Source organism: Mustelus asterias, chromosome 4 (assembly GCF_964213995.1).
Source record: "Mustelus asterias chromosome 4, sMusAst1.hap1.1, whole genome shotgun sequence".
NCBI classification, from domain to species: Eukaryota; Metazoa; Chordata; class Chondrichthyes; order Carcharhiniformes; family Triakidae; genus Mustelus; species Mustelus asterias.
In genome coordinates, this window is record NC_135804.1 from 128,452,590 (window position 1) to 128,470,460 (window position 17,871).

The following is a 17,871-nucleotide window of genomic DNA, read 5'->3' on the forward strand; positions in this document are numbered from 1 at the left end:
GATGAGATGCTGAACTGTGGATGATCTTCCCTCTTGAGAAAACTTAAAGTATCACATGTTATTATTTTGCAGAGGAACAAAGGAACCCTCCCTGACCAATATTTCTCCATAACTAACCCACAAACACAGGTTATTTGATCAAGATCACATTGCAGTTGGGGAACCTTGCTTTGGACAGATTTTCCTACATTACAGTGACTCCACTTCCAAAATATTAAATTGGTTAGAAAGCGATTTGGGGTGGTTTGAAGTTATTAAACGTGTAAGTGTTTTGTTCTTTAATGGGAGGGCTAATATTGTTCATTTTCAGTTGTGAGGTTCATGGACATTTTGCCCACAATTGTATCTTCCTTGAATGTCACAGCTTTGTGAAGATTACCTTTAGCCTCGAGGTGAATTGAAGAGATCCCTGGGCCAGAGAAGTTGCTGCATGTTCCAAAAGGATTGTGTGGAACATGTTTACGGCATTACCTGTGCCTTTTGATCATGGCAGCGCACCTGGGCACCAATCATTGAACAGTTCAACAAGATCTATTGCTAAGTCACATGACTTTCTTTATTCATTTGTGGGCATGGGCATTGCTGGCTGGCCAGCATTTATTGCCCATCCCTAGTTGCCCTTGTTCAGAGGGCAGTTGAGAGTCAACCACATTGACATGCTGGGTACCAAGATCTCCAAGGTTGTCCTGCAGCTTCAGAAACTAAAGGTTAATTTCCAGAAACAACATGCGAGAAAAAAGTCACAAAACCATCGGAGTATTCATGAAATAGAATGTCATTTCTAAATTCTCTTTGTACCTTTACTGATTACACGAATGATGCAGACAGGATAAAAAGAGCAATAGTGAATCCCCCTCTCCCATGGGGGCCCCATCTCACGAGAACACCCCCTTGCCCATCAGTACAAGCTGTTTATCCTGAATCTTTCTGTGGTACTCAAACTCCAGAGAGTGTTGTTCCAGCAACAGCCACCATCTCATCTGTGGTGCTGGTATGCAAAAACGTTACCCAGCCTCCGACTGGTCGGCAGTGAAAAGGTACTTATGTCACTGGGCTAGTAGGTGAAATTTGAATTCAATAAAGAAAATATGCAGTTATTGTCACTGGACTAGTGAACCAGAGACCCAGGGTAATGTTCTGGGGATTGAGTTCGAATCTTACCATGGCAGATGGTGAAATTTGAATTGAATTAAAGAAATCTGGAATTAAAAGTCTCCTGGTGACTCTGAAACCATTGTTGATTGTTGTAAAAACCATCTGGTTTACTAATGTTCCTCAGGAAGGAAATCTGCTGTCCTTACCTGGTCTGGCCTACGTGTGACTCCAGATCGACAGCAATGTGGTTGACTCTCACATGGAGGGCAGATAGGGATAGGCGATAAATGCTGGCCCAGCCATTGATGCCCAAGTCACATCCCCTGCGTGAATAAATTTTTAAAAAGCTCTTGGCAGCTGCTCTGTCATATTTTGGAGTTGTCAATCAGGAGGAAGGCCCCCTGCCTCCCCCCCCCCCCCCCTCCCGCAGTTGTCCATTTAACTTCCTGATGGGCAGATGATCTGGAGGGTTTTCCTCCTCAGAGACAGCATGGCTGTGTCACTGTGTTTTCACCCAGCATGTAAGACAATCACCAAAAATGGAAGATTCCACCCATAATATTGACAGATTGAGGCCTCTGCTAAAATAGCGAAGATCTGAGTGTGGTAAAAGTAAGTTTAAATCATCTGGTGAAGGTAGAATGTGTGGGTTTGTATTGCTTACTGATGAGGGGAATAATTCCCTGATGCTGGACCTCCAAAGTAAATAGCAGCAACCCCTAATTTACAGCAGATGGTGCAAACATCTGTATGGACAGGACAGGGTGAATTCATCCATCCAGCACACTGTGTGCAGGTAGAGTTAGAGATCACGGACAGAATTTGACCACTCCGCCCACCACGTGAATCGGAGCAGGCGAGGGGGCGGACCATGGAAGGGTCTGTTGATCTCAGGCGTGATTTTACAGTTTTGGGATGAGCGAGGCTGTAAAAACCCACCCCACAAGTCTGGCAATAGTCATTTTAGCATTGCAGTACTGTCTCTGACACAGACGCAGGATCAGTGAATATATCCTTCACTTCTTTCTAAAAGAAAATACTCATTCTGCAATGATCACTTCAAATATGACACATCAATGCACAGACACAATGCACACAGATGCATATACACACAGATAAATATACACACGCATACATGCACACATACACACAAATACACAGATACATGTACACACAGATACATGTACACACAGATACATGTACACACGCAGATACATGTACACAGATACATGTAAACACAGATACATGTACACACATGTACACAGATACATGCACACACAGATACATGTAAACACAGATACATGTACACACATGTACACAGATACATGTACACACAGATACATGTAAACACATGTACACAGATACATGTACACATGGATACATGTACACACCGATACATGTAAACACATGTACACAGATACATGTACACACAGATACATGTACACATAGATATATGTACACACCAATGCATGTAAACACATGTACACAGATACATGTACACACAAATGCATGTACATATGATATATATACCAACAGTTACATGTACACACAGATAGACAGACAGGCATAGATACAGATGACACCGGAATAAATACACACATCTCAGCCTGTTCAAATAAACAGACAACATTAAAAAATCAACACACAGAAGGTATGCATGGTCATACATAAATCCATACACACATAAACAAACATGCAAACATACACAATTCAAAACACACATACACAAATAAAGACACGTTTAAAGCGTACTTTCATATAAATGTTTTATTCAGTGCATCTGTTAGTGTATACAACAAATAATAAACAACTGACCAGTACAGAAGCAGGAAAGCTGCTTGTACTTTCTAACCCATGTAATGTTTGGAGCACATTATCCAACATGTTTAAAACACATATCCTAAGTCATGCAACTCTATTCCAATACCAGCTTTCTCCCATGCAACAGGTAAATCAAAATAAAAATCTAAACTAACTGACAGAATAACAACAACCTCTGCGTAATGTGTACTAGGATGAGTTTCCAGTAAACTGCCCAAAGGGAACTTCATTCACAACAATTCCCACCATGCCCAGTACATTAAAAGAACGAGTGGCAGAGAGCGTTACAAATAAGACTTTCCACATTGTTATAAAAATGAAGTCACCCAAAACCCCACAGTTTCTTTAAGAATAAAAACCACCACAACAAGGTCAATGTGCAAATGCCTAAGGTGAGAAGGAGTCACAAGGGTGCAATTTGCTAACCGATAGATTTCTGTATCCTAGGTGTTGCACTATAAGATTACTGTTACTACAAATCCAGAAACCTTTGTCCTCAAGATTATTCAAAGTTACACTTTTAACCACTTCGCCTGAGACACTGACCTAATTCCTGTTCATCTTTTTTTGTGTGTTTGTTTTCCTTTTCGCAACCCTGATTGGTTTTTGAAAGTGATTCTATCCATTGGTTAGAGTATAAAAAAATCTGCAGACTCGCAGTGTAGCAAAACACTATCACTGGACTAAAGAAAATAAACCAATGTTTGTGTATCAAGTGGGATTGAACAGCATTGAGCCAAGAACATGATGCAATTACTTTTTTTGTGTGTTCCTCATTCCTTTAGTAAAACCCAAAGGTATCTACATTCCTCTGGCAAGAGCAAGTGTGGTTTGGTTTATTTTGTGTGTGTGTGTGTGTGTGTGTGTTCATTGCTGAACTGTAACTCATTTCCAGCTTGCCAACAGGTTGTGTTTTTTTTTGAATGATTCATTTCCCCGAGACAGATCTGATGATTGGACAAAATGGTATTTCTTCCGCCACATCACATTCCAAGAATGAGGTTTGATTGGCTGTCCGGGCGTTTGGTGAGATGTACAAGCGTTTTCTTGGCTAAAATTATTGGGATTTATCCACTGACAGAAAAATCAGAAGACCTAAAAGGCTGATAGAGTGCAACTTTACTCAGCTCAGCAGCTTGTTTCCTGAATCATTTTACAAGAGAAAGACACTGTCTGCTAGTGATATATCGGCGGCGTCTGTACATGGTTTGTCTGGACACGGGACGAGCCTCCACCCAGCTACGTCGATTCAGTCTGACTCACCGCCTTGCCCCCATTTAGCACGGCAGAGGCACTTCTGCTTTTGGTGGGAGTTCCAGACCGAGAGAGAACTTCCGCCAACTCGTGTAGTGATGGTTCTCTGTAAAGGGCAACTGGAAATCAAAAAGAAAATCAACATTAGTTAACATGACCAGCCTCTATGTGTGCACCCGCTAATGTATCCTACATTACATTGAACCCAGGGACAGTTAGATAAACACAAAAGGAGTAGGAGATTATTCAGATAGTGTGAAATGAAGTCGGATAGAAGGAGGCACATGTGGATGGAAATGTATAGTCAGTTTCTGTGCTAGGAATTCTGTTTCACCCAGTGTACAGATCCAATCCCAGAAATGCAGACTTGGGAAAAGAAAACAATTTTCACCATCTCAATATGTGTCAAAGCCAATGAGTGAAATACTTATAAAAATGCAATCACTATTGTAATGTCAAAAACACAGCAGCCAAGTTGTACATAGTATGAGCCCACAGATAGTACTGTGATAACATCCAATAATCTGTTTCTAGTCATGGTCATCAGATGAATTAAAGGCTTGAGTTATAGAATGGTTATAGCACAGGAGGCCATTCATTCCATAATGTCCATGCTAGCTCCCTGCAGGAGCAGTTCACCTTTCCCCTGCACCCTGCAATGTTTTTGTTTGTATATAATTATCCAATTCCCTCTAAAAGCCTCAATTGCCCCAGTCCCCACCACACTGTCAGACAGTGCAGTCCAAATCTGAACCACACACTGCTTAAAAAAAGATTTTCCTCATGTTGCCATTGCTTCTTTTACCTCTCTAAAATCTCCCCTCTGTCTTCTCTTCTCTGAGGAGAACAATCCCAGCTTCTCCGATCCATCTGCAGAACTGAACTTCTTCATCCTTGGAACCATTCCATGAATCTTTCCTGCACTCTCTCCAAAGCCTTCACATCCTTCCGAAAGTGCGGTGCCCAGAACGGGACACAAAACTACAGCTCAGGCTAAACTCATGACTTACGCAAATTCAATATAACCTTCCTGTTCTTGTATTCTATGCCCCCATTGATAAAGCTCAGGATAATGTATACTTTATGAACTGCTCTGCCAATCTATCCTGTCACCTTCAATGTTTTATGTGGCACTGTATCAAATGCCTTTTGGAAGTCCATGTACACCACATCAACTGCATTACCCTCGTCAACCTTCTGCAATAAACTCAAGCATGTTAGTTAAACCCGACTGTGCAGAAAACCCTCCGCCTCATCTTCAAAATAGTGCGATTTGACACCACCTGAGGGGGTAAGACAGCACCTCCAACAGAGCAGCACTGCCAGTACCGTCCCTCCAATTGTTCATCAATTCCTTCAGTGCCATCCCGAGGAGGGTGCACTGTGACTCGAAATCAGAAGACTGTGGGTTTACAATCCCCTGGAGGATCTAAACACAAAACCTCAGGCAGGCAATGCAATGCATCACTGACAGGGTGCTGCACTGTCATTTGGATAAGTATTAAACTGAGGCCTGTCTTCTTTCTTAGGTGGACATAAAAGATCCAATGGCAATACTTTCAAGAAGGGCAACGAAATACTTTGTGATGTCCTGGCCAATGTTCTTCAATTGGGGAGATGGTGGCAAAGTGGTATTGTCACTGGACTAGTAATCCAGTTCTGGGGACGGGGTTCGAATCCTGCCATGGCAGATGGTGAATTTTGAATTCAATAAAAAAAATCTGGAATTAAAAGTCTAATGATGACCATGAAACCATTGTCAATTGTCATAAAAAATAATCTGGTTCACTAATCTCCTTTAGGGAAGGACATCTGCCGTCCTTACCTGGTCTGTCCTACAGAAACATAAGAAGCATAAGAACTAGGAGCAGGAATGGGCCCTTCAGCCGCTCGAGCCTGCTCCGCCATTCAATACAATCATGGCTGATCACATTTTGGCCTCAACTCTGCTTTCCTGCCCATTCTCCATAACCCTTTAAACCATTACTAACTAAAGATCTGTCTGTCTCCTCCTTAACTTTACTCAATGAGCCGGCATCCACCACTCTCTGGGGTAGTGAATTCCACAGATTCACCAACCTTTGACAGAAATAATTTCTCCTCATCTCTGTTTTAAATCTGCTACCCCTCATCCTAAAACTATGGCCTTTTGTTCTAGATTGCCCAATAAGAGGAAACATTCCCTCTATGTCTACACGGCAGCAGAGACGGCACGCCATTGATGGTATCTTATGGTCCTGCCACTGTCAATGGGGTTTCCTATTGTTTGCACCCCATGCTGCCAGGGAACTCATGGGGTTGGGGAGAGGGATGGTCACCAACAGCAGGGTAGAAGATCCTGCCAATAGGAATGGTCAGAAAATCCAAGCCACCATTTCTAAATTTATGAACAACACCAAATTGGGGGGATAGCCAACGCTGAGACGAACTGCAACACATTACAGGAGGACACTAATAAACTTGTAGAATGGGCTAATAACATTCGACACAAACGTGAAGTAGTACATTCCAAGAGAGATCACTTATTACGTTGAGTCTGGCTGGGGTAGAGGAACAAAGGGATCTCGGAGAACCAAACTCCGATCACGAAAAGTTACACCACAAGTTAGCAAGGTCAGAAAAAGACACACACCAATCTCTGGAGTTTATTTCTCGAGGGATAGAATTGAAGAGTTGGGATGTTATTGTTAAAGCTGCATTGACCCCCGGTTAAACCACATAGAGCACTGCGTGCAGATCTAGTCACCATTTATTAAAAGGTTATAGAGACACTGGAGAGGGTGCAGGGATTTACAGGGATGATAGAAATATGTGAGTTTACATATCAGGAAAGGATGAATAGGCTGTGCCTCTGCTCCCTTAATAAAACGTGGCTGCGGGATAACCTACTCAGGTATTTAAAATGTGAAAGGTTTTGAGAGAGATGATACAGAGAGAACGTTGCCTCTTGTGAGGACGAGCATAAGTAGGGAGCATCAATGTAAGGTACTCCCCAAGAAATCCAATAGGATATTCAGGAGAAATTTCTCCAGCCAGAGGGTGGGAAATGTGGAACTCATTGCCACAGAGAGTGTTTGAGGTGAATTGTACAGATACAGCTGAGGAAAAGTTACATAACCATATGAGAGGAAAGGGAATAGAGAGTTAGAGCGGTAGATTTAGATGGGGAAAGTTGGGAGGAGGCCTGTTAAAGCCTCAACACTGGCATGAACTGATTGGGCCAAATGGCCTGATTCTGTGTTGTATAACCAGAAGCCTCCTTCAAAAACAACAACCTGAATTTATATCGCATGTTTAACTTGGTAAAGTGACCCAAAGAGATTCATTGGATCATTATCATTCTAACAGCACTGTGGATGTACCCACACCACATGGACTGCAGCGGCTCCATAAGGCAGCTCACCACCACCTTCACAAGGGACAATTAGGGATGGGCAATAAATGTTGGCCCAGCCCACATCCCCATGAAAGAAGTTTTGAAAGATGACAACAACGCAGGTAAGGTTCTGTGGAAGTTAGGTTACAACAATTGTGAAAATTAAAGTTCCATAATTGTCAAAATAAACTCTGCCAAGTCATGGAAAATGACTATTAGCCAAACACGGCCTTCAGTCAGGCCAACACTGACATACGCAGGATAAGCGAGTATATCTAAAACTTCGTTCCATAAACACTGCATTCCAGGCTAGGACAGCATGATGAAAACAAGGAACAGGTTACTGTGGTGATTACCAAATAGCAAGATATGGGGATGTAGTATACTAATGAAGGATTGGTTTTCTATTGGATAAGAAAGGGCAAAAGGCTATGTTATGATTGGTGGATATACATGTCAATGAAAGATGTGAAAAATCTCTTGTTCCTGATTTGCTGTAATTGACTATAACTGCTGAGCTGTTCCTCCGTAACCTCAGAACTGCTCTGGACATTCCGTGTTGGCCATAGAGAGTTCTCCTTGTGCACAAGTAATTAAAGATCTTGCATTGGATGCATGGTGTCCAGCGCTGTTTGTGTAAGGAACCGACTGAGGGCTGTTACCCAAGAGAACTTTAACAGTTCAAAGAGGACAGATGTCCAAAAGGTTGGTCAAAGAGGATTATTAGGAGCAGCATTACAAAGTAGGAGAGAGAGAATAAATGAGTTGGAGAGGTTGCAACAGAAATTCTAGAGCTGAAGATGTGGCGCCAATGGTTGAGCGATGGAAATCAGGGGATTTGCAAGAGACCAGAATTGGAACAGCGCAGAGGTTGGGGGGTTGTGCTCTGGAGGGGGTTACAGAGATAGCGAGGAGTAAGGCCATGGAAGAATTTAAATGGGATAGATGAGAATTTGAAATTGTTGGCCACAGGGATTACTGGGGACCAGCCCTTCCCCGCTCCTTGCTAAATGTGCCAGAATCCAGACCACATGGCAAATCCCAACCCTCCCCCTAACAGAGCTCTTTAGGAATCGGCATTAAGTAGGCGGAAGGAATGTTGCTGGGTTTTGTGATGGTTATGATTCCCTCAAACTGGGTGGCAGAGAGTCAATATCCACAGTCTGGTTTCTGCTTTGCTTTGTGACTGGAATTGGAGCCTAAGCAATTGCACCATCACATTGGGAAATGAGAAGTAAACTTCTCCTCCTGTAACCTCATTCCCTTCACTAGGCAGCAGCTGATGGTTTCAAATCTGATTTCTGGAGCCAGCGTTATTAGGTTCCAAGCTCACTGTATCCACTGATCAAAATGAGGCTTTGAGAGAGCGAATTGGGAACTGGGCATGGAGCACCCTTTCCAACCTATGTTCAGAGTGATTCAGAGGAGGTTACATAGATAAATGGAATGAACAAGTTGTCTTATGAGGAAATGTTAGACAGACTGGTCTTGTTTCCACTGGAGTTTAGAAGAGCGAGGGATGACCTGATTGAAGTGTATAAGATCCTGACTGGTCTGGACAAGGTGCATGTGGAAAGGAGGGTGAGTCCAGAACTAGGGGGCATTGTTTTAAAATTAGGGGTCACCCTTATTGGATGGAGATGAGGGGAAAATCTGTTTCTCTCCGACTTTGCCACTCTTGGCCTTGGAAGGCAGATCAGCCATGATCCTATTGAATGGTGGTGCAGGCTCGAGGGGTTGAATGGCCTCCTCCTGCTCCTATCTGATATGTTCCTATGTTCAACCCAGGTGCAGCGCGGACCCAAAAGGTGATTGGCCGCGGCTGTGAGCTTCCACCCTCACTGGCTCCAATCCCTCGTCAGTCAATGCCACATGAAACAATTCATGCTTGAAGCTTTCGGGCTGATTAATATAAAGACTGGGTCAGTAAGTTATGTTGTTATGGCTGTTTGTTATGAGACTGAATGCACCACTGCAACACCTTGTAAAAACATTCCTGAGAGCAATTTGACGGAACGACAAGATTGCTGAGTCAGCACAAAGCAGATGTTTCTGTTCACTTCAGAGTGCCCTCAGATTGTGCAGCCCTGAAACCTCCAGGAATGGGTAAGAGGCCAATTCAAATGTGGAAACACCCATTGCTAAATCTGGTTTGTAACACACAGTGAACAATTCAATCTTCGTCTTGTCACTGGGTGGAAGGAGTGAGGAAATTGAGAGGCGGAGAGAAGATTAGGAAGGAGGTTAGGGGCTGAGGGGATTGAGGGGGTGGGGTGTTGTGCGGAGTTGTGTTGGGAGAGGGGTTGTAAGGAAATGGGGAGGCTGGGGGGAGGAGGGGTCTGGGGACTGCTTTGGGGAAGAAATGGGGTGGGGATGGGGCATGAGCTTGGAGCAGCAGTGGTTCTGTATCCAGGGAAGGATGTGCTGGCCTTGGAGAGGGTCCACAGGAGGTTCACGAGAATGATCCTGGGAATGAAAGCTTGACGTATAAGGAGAGTTTGAGGACTCTGGGTCTGTACTCTATGGAGTAAGGAAGGAAGAAGGGGGATATCATTATGAAACTTACAGAATACTGAAAGGTCTGGATAGCGTGGACATGGGGAAGATGTTTCCATGAGTAGGAGAGGCTAGGACCTGAGGGCACAGCCTCAGAGTAAAGGGACAACCCTTTAGAACAGAGATGAGGAGGAATACCTTCAGCCAGAGGGTGGTGAATCTGTGGAATTTATTGCCACAGAGGGTTGTGGGGGCCAGGTCATTGAGTGTATTTAAGAGATAGATAGGTTCTTGATTGATAAGGGGATCAAAGGTTACGGGGAAAAGGCAGAAGAATGAGGACAGAATAATATCAGCCATGATCAAATGGCGGTGCAGACTCAATGGGCCGAATGGCCTAATTCTGCTCCTATATCTTATGCTCTTTTGGAATATTGTTTCAATGTGGAGCCACAGGGAGTACTCGCACTCTTCCAGCTCCATTTGGGTGTTCACTGGTGTAGCCTGCCGCAGTCACTTTGGCTGCTTAAGGTCTGAGAAAAGTGACCACAGCTTGCAAAGCACACCAGCTTCAGGCTGGTGCAGTGAACACTGCCAGGGCACCCTGATTAATATGGTACATGGTACACTCCAAGTGTCAATCGAGTGTCTACACTGCACACCACAGTCAATTTTCATTCAATTGATTCAATTACCAGGTCTCGACCTCTCTGCTTCTGTTAAAGATTCTCCTTAAAAACCCTTTTTTCCGTAACCTTTTCCCCCCCGCCCACACAGAGCATTGTGGGTGCTTTTCTTCTCTGAGGCATCAGGGGGCATTTTCCAAAGGAGCTTTGTAAACCTGATCACTGTTGTAGTTGTTGGTTCATTGAAAACAAAAGCCAGCTCCAGCTTCACAATGCATAAGGTGATCTGTGCAATCATACCGGCACCACATGGTGCCTTGTTGCCATGTGAATAAATAACTGCTACAAACTACCACCTTCTCCAGGCCAACTAGGAATGGCAAAACATGCCAGCCTTTCAGTGACACCCAGATCCCGAGAAGAAATAAAATAATCACTGAGCACTTAAAACAAAATCAATCACGTATCTGATTCACCTGGGTTCACAACCTTGGTTTCTTCTTTAATCTCAAGATGAGTTTCTGACCACATATCCACGCCACCATCAAGATTATCGACTTCCCTAACATCGTCTGATTCCACCCCTGCCTCGGTGCATCTGATGCGGAAACCCTCATCCAAACATTTCTGATTTTCAGATTCAGCAATTCCATAGTTTTCCTCTCTGCCTTCCCAATCCAATCCCATTCAGCTCCCTCAAAACACCGTCTGAATTCACACAGAGTTCCCGTTACCCATCAACCTACTGCTTACTGGCCAACACTGGCTCCTGGTCTAGCAATGCTTCCATTTAAAAAGTCTCATCCTGTTTCGAATAAAATGTTGGTATGCAGGCATGGTAAGTAATTAAGGAGGCGAATGGAATGCTATCCTTTATTTGGAGAGGAACTGAAACTTAAAGTAAGGATCAAAATCAGAAAATGCTGGAAAATCTCAGCAGGTCTGACAGCATCTGAGGGGAGAGAATAGAGCCAATGTTTCAAGTCTAGATGACCCTTCTCAGAGCTGCTCTGATGAAGAGTCATCCAGACTCGAAGCGTTGTCTCTATTCTCTCTTCACAGATGCTGTCAGACCTGCTGAGATTTTCCAGCATTTTCTGTTTTTGTTTCAGATTCCAGCATTCGCAGTATTTTGCTTTTATTGAAGTAAGGATGTTGTGCTTCAGTTACACAGGATACCGGTGAGACCACATCTCGAATACTCACTGGAATTCTCCCGCCTTGCCCACCACGGAATCAGAGCGGGCGAGGGGTGGATAAGGGTCCTTGGTCCATTGACCTTGGGTGGGAATTCCTGGTCTCGCTCAAGTGAGGCCGCAAAACCCCGCCCACTATGTGCAGTTTTGGTCTCCATATTTAAGGAAGGATATAAATGTATTGGAGACAGTTCAGGGGAGCTTTACCAGATTGATACCTGGGATGCGCGGGTTGTCTTATGAGGAAAGGTTAGACAGACTGGGCTTGTTCCCACTGGAGTTTAGGAGAGCGAGGGGTGGCTTGATTGAAGTATTTAAGATCCTGAACAGTCTTGACAAGGTGGATGTGGAAAGAATATTTCCTCTTGTGGGTGAATCCTGAACTACGGGGCAGTGTTTTAAAATTAGGGTTGCCCTTTATATGATAGAGATGGGGAGAATCTTTTTCTCTCAGAAGTTTGTGTGACGTTGGAACTCTTTGCCTCAGAAGGTGGTGGAGGCGGGTTTACTGAATATATTTAATGCGGAGATAGATAGATTCTTGTTAGACAAGGGGGTCAAAGGTTATCGGGGGTAGATAAGGATGTTGACTTTGAAACTCAAACAGATTGGCCATGATCGTATTAAATGGTGGAGAAGGCTCGAGGGGCTGAATGGCCTATTCCTCGCTTGTATGTTTGTAAACTTGCTCCTCCTTATCTGCATAATGTGATCCAGCCCCACAACCCTCTGAGATATCTGTGGGGGTGGGGCCTGGGTGGGATTGTGGTCGGTGCAGACTCGATGGGCCGAATGGCCTCCTTCTGCACTGTAGGGTTTCTATGATTTCTATGATCTGCACTTTTCTAATCTGGCCTCTTGATATTCCACATTCTAATTGTAGCTCCATTGGTGGATGTGCTCTCCTTTATCTGGGCCTTGAACTCTGGAATATTTTCCTGAAACTTCTCTGCCTCCCTAAATGGCTTTTCCGCTTTAAGACTCTCTTTAAAATTTACCTCTTTGACCAAGTTATTGGCCAACTGACCTAATGTTCCCAGTGTTAATTCCCATAACACTCCTGAGAAGTGGCTTGGCACATTTCACTATGTTAAGGAGGACATGTAAGCGCAAGTTGTGGTCGTTTTGGTGAAAGATTCCACGGCACCGTTTGAGGAACAGCAGGGAAATTCTCCCCGATGTCCAAAGCAACGCCTGTCACTCGGCTGATATCACTGAGAAACTGGTTACCTCGTTTGCTGCTTGTGGAATCTTGTATGAAAATTTCACATTGTGTGTGGCTGGAATTTTACCGCCTTGCTCCCCCGAGCGAGGTCGTAAAATCTCAGTGCAGAGAAGGTTTACCAGGATGTTGCGTGTTATGGAGGGTCTTAGCTATGAGGAGAGATTGGGTAAACTGGGGTTGGTCTCCCTGGAAAGACGGAGAATGAGGGGAGATCTAATGGAGGTGTACAAGATTATGAAGGGGATAGATAGGGTGAACGGTGGGAAGCTTTTTCCCAGATCAGAAGTGACGATCATGAGGGGTCAGGGGCTCAAGATGAGAGGGGCGAGGTATAACTCAGATATTAGAGGGATGTTTTTTACACGGAGGGTGGTGGGGGCCTGGAATGCGCTGCCAAGTAGGGTGGTGGAGGCAGACACGCTGACATCGTTTAAGACTTACCTGGATAGTCACATGAGCAGCCTGGGAATGGAGGGATACAAACGATTGGTCTAGTTGGACCAAGGAGCGGCACAGGCTTGGAGGGCCGAAGGGCCTGTTTCCTGTGCTGTACTGTTCTTTGTTCTTTGAATAAGAATGATTCAAAATCAAAACGGATTCTCTGGATGAACAGAAATTTGGGATTTCCTGAGTTTGTGAGAAGCGCTATGAGGTGGAGTAAGCTCTCCCTTTGAATAGAGAATTACAAGTCCAGTTCACCACAAACCTTTCACAAGTATAATTTCCTTTGCAGAGTTGAGACAACATGGGGCAGAATACAAAGTGCTTTGCTCCCTGATGTTTGATACAGCAGCACGGGTTCGGTGAAATGAATAGAAACTTCTCCATTTATTCAGGAGCACCTAATATCCCTCCACATGCTACAGTGATTCACTTCCATTCCTAGTATTAACAAAGAACATCAATCACATCGACAGCAGATCATGTAACTGATAGAATACAAATGAGTCCCTTTAATCACTCCTGGCAAGTAATGAAAAAAAAATGATTACATCTGGTGCTTTTTATAGCATTTTATTTCGATTCACTCAAAATTACATTTCTGGCCAATTTGCTGTTTCTATTTTTAATGCAAGTATTACGCAGGAGAGGAGGGTGCACTTAAGGAAACTCAGAGAAAAAGTTCATTGTGTGCATCACCACCCAGGGTTCACATCTGATCTTAACATATTTATTCTTTGATTTAGGGTCAACATCGCTGGCTAGGTCAGCATTTATTGCCCATCCCTAGTTGCCCTTGAAATGTTGGGGGTGAGCCACCCCTGCTGCAATTCCTGAGGTGTAGGCACACCCACAGTGCTGTCAGGGAGGGAGTTCCAAGATTTTGACCCAGTGACAGTGAGGGAAGGGTGACATATTTCCAAGTCAGAATGGTGAGTGATTTGGAGAGGAAGTTGTTCCATCACTGACTTTCCTCTCCCACACCTATTAATACCTTGCTTTAGGGAACAAATCACCGTTATGTGCAGAAATAAATTCTAACAGGGTTCCTGTTTTAGTCATAGAACTGAGACCAGATATGGGACATTCTGAGCACCCCGTTACAAGAAGATCATAGAAATCATAGAATCCCTACAGTACAGAAAGAGGCCATTCAGCCCATCGAGTCTGCACCGACCACAATCCCACCCAGGCCCTAGCCCCATATCCCTACATATTTACCCACTAATCCCTCTAACCTACGCATCTCAGGACAAATTTTTAGCATGGCCAATCAACCTAACCCGCACATCTTTGGACTGTGGGAGGAAACCGGAGCACCCGGAGGAAACCCATGCAGACACGAGGAGAATGTGCAAACTCCACACAGACAGTGACCCGAGCCGGGAATCGAACCCAGGTCCCTGGAGCTGTGAAGCAGCAGTGCTAACCACTGTGCTACCGTGCCGCCCAAAGATGTTTGGTTGTTTGAGCTACGAAGAACAGAACAGTGACAATTCACGAGAACAACACCAGGAATGGCGTAAAAATTACAGCCAGGAATTTCAGACCTGAAGTTAGGGAAAACCTCCACATACAAAATATGCTAAAAATTTGGATTGCTCCATCTAAAAGAAACAGATGCAGAGATAGTGAGTGCATTGGTTGTAATATTCCAAAAATGCTTGGATTCTGGAGAAGTACCAGAGGATTGGAAAACTGCCAATGTGGCACCTCTATTCAAAAAGGGAGGAAGGCAAAGAGCAGGTAACTATAGGCCAATTAGTCTAACATCTATAGTTGGAAAAATGTTGGAATTAATTATTAAGGAAGTAATAGCAGCAAATTTGGAAAATCATAATCTTATCAGAGTCAGCACGGCTTTATGAAAAGGAAATTGTGTCTGACTAATTTATTAGAGTTTTTCGAGGAAGTCTCAACATGAGTGGATGGAGGGGTACCAGTAGATGTGTTGGATTTGGACTTCGAGAAGGTGTACTACAAGGTAGCTTGAAAAAAGATTACGTCAAAAGATAACAGCCCATGTTGTTGGAGGTAGTATATTGGCAAAGATAGAGAATTGACTAATGGATAAGAAACAGCGAAAGGGGATAAGCGTTCTTTTTCAGGTTGTGTTCCACAGGGATCAGTACTGGGACTGCAACTGTTTACAATATATATCAATGATTGGAGGAAGGGAGTGAATGTACCGTAGCAAAATTTGCAGATGACTCAAAACTAGGTGGAAAGGCAAGTTGCGAGAGGGATACAAACCGTTTTCAGAGAGATATTGATAGGTTAAGTAAGTGGGCAAAAAGTTGGCAAATTGAATATAATGTGGGACAACGTGAAGTTGTTCATTTAAAGTTTATTTATTTACTAGTTACAAGTAGGCTTACATTAACACTGTAATGAAGTTACTGTGAAAATCCCCTAGTCGCCACACTCCGGCGCCTGTTTGGGTACACCGAGGGAGAATTTAGCATGGCCAATGCACCTAACCCACAAGTCTTTCAGACTGTGGGAGGAAACTGGAGCACCCAGAGGAAACCCACGCAGACACGGGGAGAACGTGCAAACTCCACACAGGACAGTGACCCAAGCCGGGAATCGAACCCATGTCCCTGGCACTGTGAGACAGCAGTGCTAACTACTGTGCCACCATGCTTCCCTTTTGGAAGGGAGAACAAAAGAACAGAGTATTATTTAGATGGAGAAACATTGCAGAAAGCTGCAACTCAAAGGGACTTGGGGGAAGTTGTGCATGAAACACAGAAAGCTAGCACACAGATACAGCAGGAAGGCTAATGGAATGTTGGCCCTTACTTCAAGGGGGTTGGAGTGTAAGAGTTGGGAAGTCTTGCAGCAACTGTACAAGGTACCGGTGAGACCACACCTGGAGCACTGTGAGCAGTTTTTTTCCCCCTTATTTAAGGAAAGATATTGGGGGCGATTCTCCCAAAAAGGTCTAAGCGTCGAGTTCGTGCAAAAACTGGAGTAAATCAGGCTGGTTTTTCAGCAGGATATTCAGAATGAATCTCCCACACTCTGTGCACTGCAGACTACACTGGCATGAATCCTATTATAAATCAGTAGGCAGGGCCTATTCTCACTGGAGAGGCTGGCAGTATAGCGCTGGGCGGGCCACTGCGTGTGCGCCGATCTGTCAGCAACGAAATCGGCGCATGCGCAGTAGGCCCACACTGCTGGCCTCCAGATTGCTGGCCAGCCTGGCGACCCCCTCATCGCTGGCCCTCCAACTCCCCCCACTCCCCAAACATGTCCAGACAACCTCAACCCCTCCGTGCCACCCCGCCTCCACTCAATCTTCCCTCCTGGCAGCCCCAATCTCCCCAGTATACCCCCCCCATCAACAGCCCCAACTCCACCTTCCGCCACAGTCCCAACACTCCCCCCCGCAGCCCCGACCCCCCCGGCAGGCCGACCCCCGCCCCCCCCTCCCCACCCTCTCACCCCAATGGCATCACAACTATTTACAATATATATTAATGACTTGGAGGCAGGAAGCGAATGTACTGTAGCCAAATTTGCAGACGACACAAAACTAGGTGGAAAGGCAGTCGTGAGAGGCCAGGCCCGATCGCTGACCTCCCTCCCTGTGTCACTCATCCCGAGTGCAGAGTGGCAGCGGGGCCCCTTGGGCAGTGCCAGGGGACAAGGCTGGCACTGCCAAGCTGGCAATGCCCAGGGGGCACCCTCTTATCCCCAACCCTCTGGGTGGGCCTCAATGGCACCCCTTCACTCCAGTGTGGTCAGGGCGCCAGCTCCCTGCTAGTGGGGAACTATGGTAAACCTCACTGGAGTGAAACACTCCTGATGTGAGTGGGTAGAGGCTAGCGGACTCGGAGATGTCAGCCCCGGACCCGCTCCTTAGATGCAAAATACATTAAATGAATATTTGCATAAATTATGCAGCTCTGCACCGATTTCTGGCATGGAGCTGACAGCGCCGGAAACCCAGCTGCCGGAGACTCGCAGAGGCCGCGGCGCCCAGCGGGAAACCCGTGAAACGGCCTCCGCTTGAGTCTCCTGGCCCACTGCGCTACAATAGCAGCGCAGCGGGCTGGGAGAATCGTCTCCCCCTAATTTCATTGGAGGCAGTTCAGAGAAGGTTCACTAGGATGCTTCCCGGTATGGAGGGACTGTCTTATGAGGAAACGTTAAACAAGTTGGGACTCTACTCATTGGAATTCAGAAGAATGAGAGGTGACACATAGGATTCATAAAGGCCTTGACAGGGTAAATGCTGAGAGGATGTTTCCCCTCATGGGAGAGTCTAGGACCAGAGGGCATAATCTCAGAATAAAGGGGCACCAATTTAAGACTGAGATGAGGAGGAAT

General features: G+C 45.0%; 1 protein-coding gene across 4 annotated transcripts in view; it reads right to left on the reverse strand.

Moving 5' to 3' along the window:
• Positions 1–2,847: 2,847 nt before the first annotated feature.
• Positions 2,848–17,871, reverse strand: part of fgf13a (fibroblast growth factor 13a) — a 513,436-nt gene continuing 498,412 nt past the window's right edge. For all 4 annotated transcript variants that reach the window (XM_078211744.1, XM_078211747.1, XM_078211745.1 and 1 more), the window contains one exon: positions 2,848–4,289. In XM_078211744.1, the coding sequence (XP_078067870.1) occupies positions 4,156–4,289 (134 nt within the window). In that variant the 3' untranslated portion in view covers positions 2,848–4,155. The remainder of the gene's footprint in view (positions 4,290–17,871) is intronic.